Consider the following 2,387-nt stretch of genomic DNA (forward strand, 5'->3'; position numbering starts at 1 on the left):
TCTTAATGAAATATATTATTATTATATATTTAAATTATCTTAGCCATCTTATATATTTAAATTATCTTAGCCATCTAGTATCTTATAAACAATTTATATTAACGAAAAATTAGGTTTTTCTAAGAATTAGATTTATATTGGTTTTCTTTTTTCCGTGCAAATGATATAAATGCTCATATCGCACAGTGGGCTAGGAGACCAGAAAAAGTGGCTAAAAATACTAAAAGTACTGCTCCAATTGTATTTAAATTGAATATTCAGGGGTTTTTGAGATCACTGATATTGAATTCAAATTTAAAAATTCAAAATGATGAATCCAAAATGGCGGAATAGAATGTTAAAAAAAATGTCAAACCTCATACCTCATACATAAATGTATTTACTTAAAACTGATGTTTTTATGCGTCTACATATACATCTATATATACAACCAAATTAGTTGAAGAAATAAAATTATTTTTAAAAAATGATGTAAATTATTATGATAAACAATTTGTATAATAAACGCATAATAAAGTAAATAATGAAAACACACACACACACACACACACACACACACACACACACACACACACACACACACACACACACACACACACATATATATATATATATATACATAATTATTATGTACGAATCTGTTATAAATCCGATTACTGTAATGATTATTTAAAGAAATATAAATTATTTAAAATTAAAAGATTTAATTTAAATGTATGCTAAGAATTTTTATAGTATTTTAATTTTAATAATTTTAAAAATTATAGACACATTCTTTTTTTGAATATTTTTTAAAATGTTTTTTAACGTTTATTAAAATTAAATCCAAATAATTATTATTACATAAGAATTTATTTTTTTTGTTGCTTATTGTCAACGTTATGAATTTTCAACTAATTTACATCCTACGGAGAGATAAAGTTTAAGGACGTTCTCCGAAAAAATCCATTTTCTTTAGAATTTTCTTACAGAAACTTACAGAATAAGCTTGTTTTAATGTCCTGAATATATGTGAAACTCAATACTTGGAGCGGGATTAAAAATCAAAATATTCCATTTCAAAGTTGAATATTTGAAAACATTGGAGAATAAATAAATATTACACAAGGAATGCTATTTATGACTTATATTTATGACTTATTTATTTTCGTTTGGGATCTCTATTAATTCTAAGAATTATATTTGCATACTTGCTTGCTCTAAACACGTGTGGCGGGAAGACTGGAAGCGTTGGAGGGGATAAAATTGAGAGGGGCCTGCTTATCGTTGAAATGTTGATGGAGACACGATCACGTGACCATTTGGAAGACTGTGCATTAGAGAATAAATAAATATTACACAGGGAATGCTATTTGCGTCAAAACGATCGACAATTGTAGTCAATTTCTAAATTAGAAAATATATAGACACAGAATTAATAATCGTATTGTTCTGAAATTTTGCATAAATGTACATTTATTTCTTTGGATAATAATAATAACTTTTCTAAATTGAATGCTGCCAATGATTGTTGGCCACTTTTGGCCAGTTTCTGGTGTCTCCTAGCCCACTGTGCACCGGTCCAATTCCGAATTATGAAGTCTGTTCGTATTGCTTGCATTTTTTGCATTCAATTATGGACCGATCGTGAGCGCGCTGATTGTGTTACGAGTGTTAATTAGACCACAGCCTACATTCGAATTAAAAGATAATGACTTATATATAAATTGATATGTTAAAAAAAGAAATATTATTGTATTATATAGACAATATGTTGAAATACGTTTACATGACACTGCGTGATGGAAAAAGAATAAAATCATTAGTAACGCGCATATGATATTAAAGATGTAGTCTCACCTGTGATACATCGCGATCCTGACATTGATAACCATCTAAGTACAGTAACACGTGCAATTATAGCACCAACACTCGCGGAATAATATAATTTTCCTGTGATGCTCTGTATTTTATTATAAAAGAAATATAATTGCAGGTATTTGACGCACTAATTTCTAACTCTGATTTCAGGTCAAACTTACCATGTTTGTGCTGCGTTTGGTTTGAATGCCTAAACACTTATAAGTGTTATGTATATATATGTATATATATGTTTATATATGTATATATATGTATATATATATGTTTTGCAAGCATTACTAAAAATCCTTTATTATTCATGTTCACATTGACAATGTAAATTATAAGCGTTTACAAAAAGTCGTACGTATATAATTAACATATAGTGACCAAGGCAACTTTTTTATAATCTTTCGCAAATATAATTACATATTCTAGGGTAACTCTGGCAAATACGCCGCGCTGGGATTTATGCCGCAGAAGTCAGAAAAATTAGAAGGAGTCGGAGTAATTTTCTTGCTACTATTCTGTTACATGCCTTTATGTTA

The 2,387-nt window shown here is 28.4% G+C and overlaps 1 protein-coding gene across 1 annotated transcript in view; it reads right to left on the reverse strand.

Annotated features, from left to right (window-relative positions):
* LOC108690329 (3-hydroxyisobutyryl-CoA hydrolase, mitochondrial-like) overlaps positions 1-2,055 on the reverse strand; it is a 5,708-nt gene extending 3,653 nt beyond the window's left edge. The window contains exons 1-2 of the mRNA XM_018197567.1: positions 2,022-2,055; positions 1,840-1,942 (exon numbers count right to left, since the gene is read on the reverse strand). Coding sequence (XP_018053056.1) covers positions 1,840-1,942; positions 2,022-2,024 — 106 coding nt within the window. The 5' untranslated portion in view covers positions 2,025-2,055. The remainder of the gene's footprint in view (positions 1-1,839; positions 1,943-2,021) is intronic.
* Between the last annotated feature and the right edge of the window lie 332 nt (positions 2,056-2,387).

The sequence above is a fragment of the Atta colombica genome, unplaced genomic scaffold, assembly GCF_001594045.1.
Source record: "Atta colombica isolate Treedump-2 unplaced genomic scaffold, Acol1.0 scaffold314, whole genome shotgun sequence".
Lineage (NCBI taxonomy): Eukaryota > Metazoa > Arthropoda > Insecta > Hymenoptera > Formicidae > Atta > Atta colombica.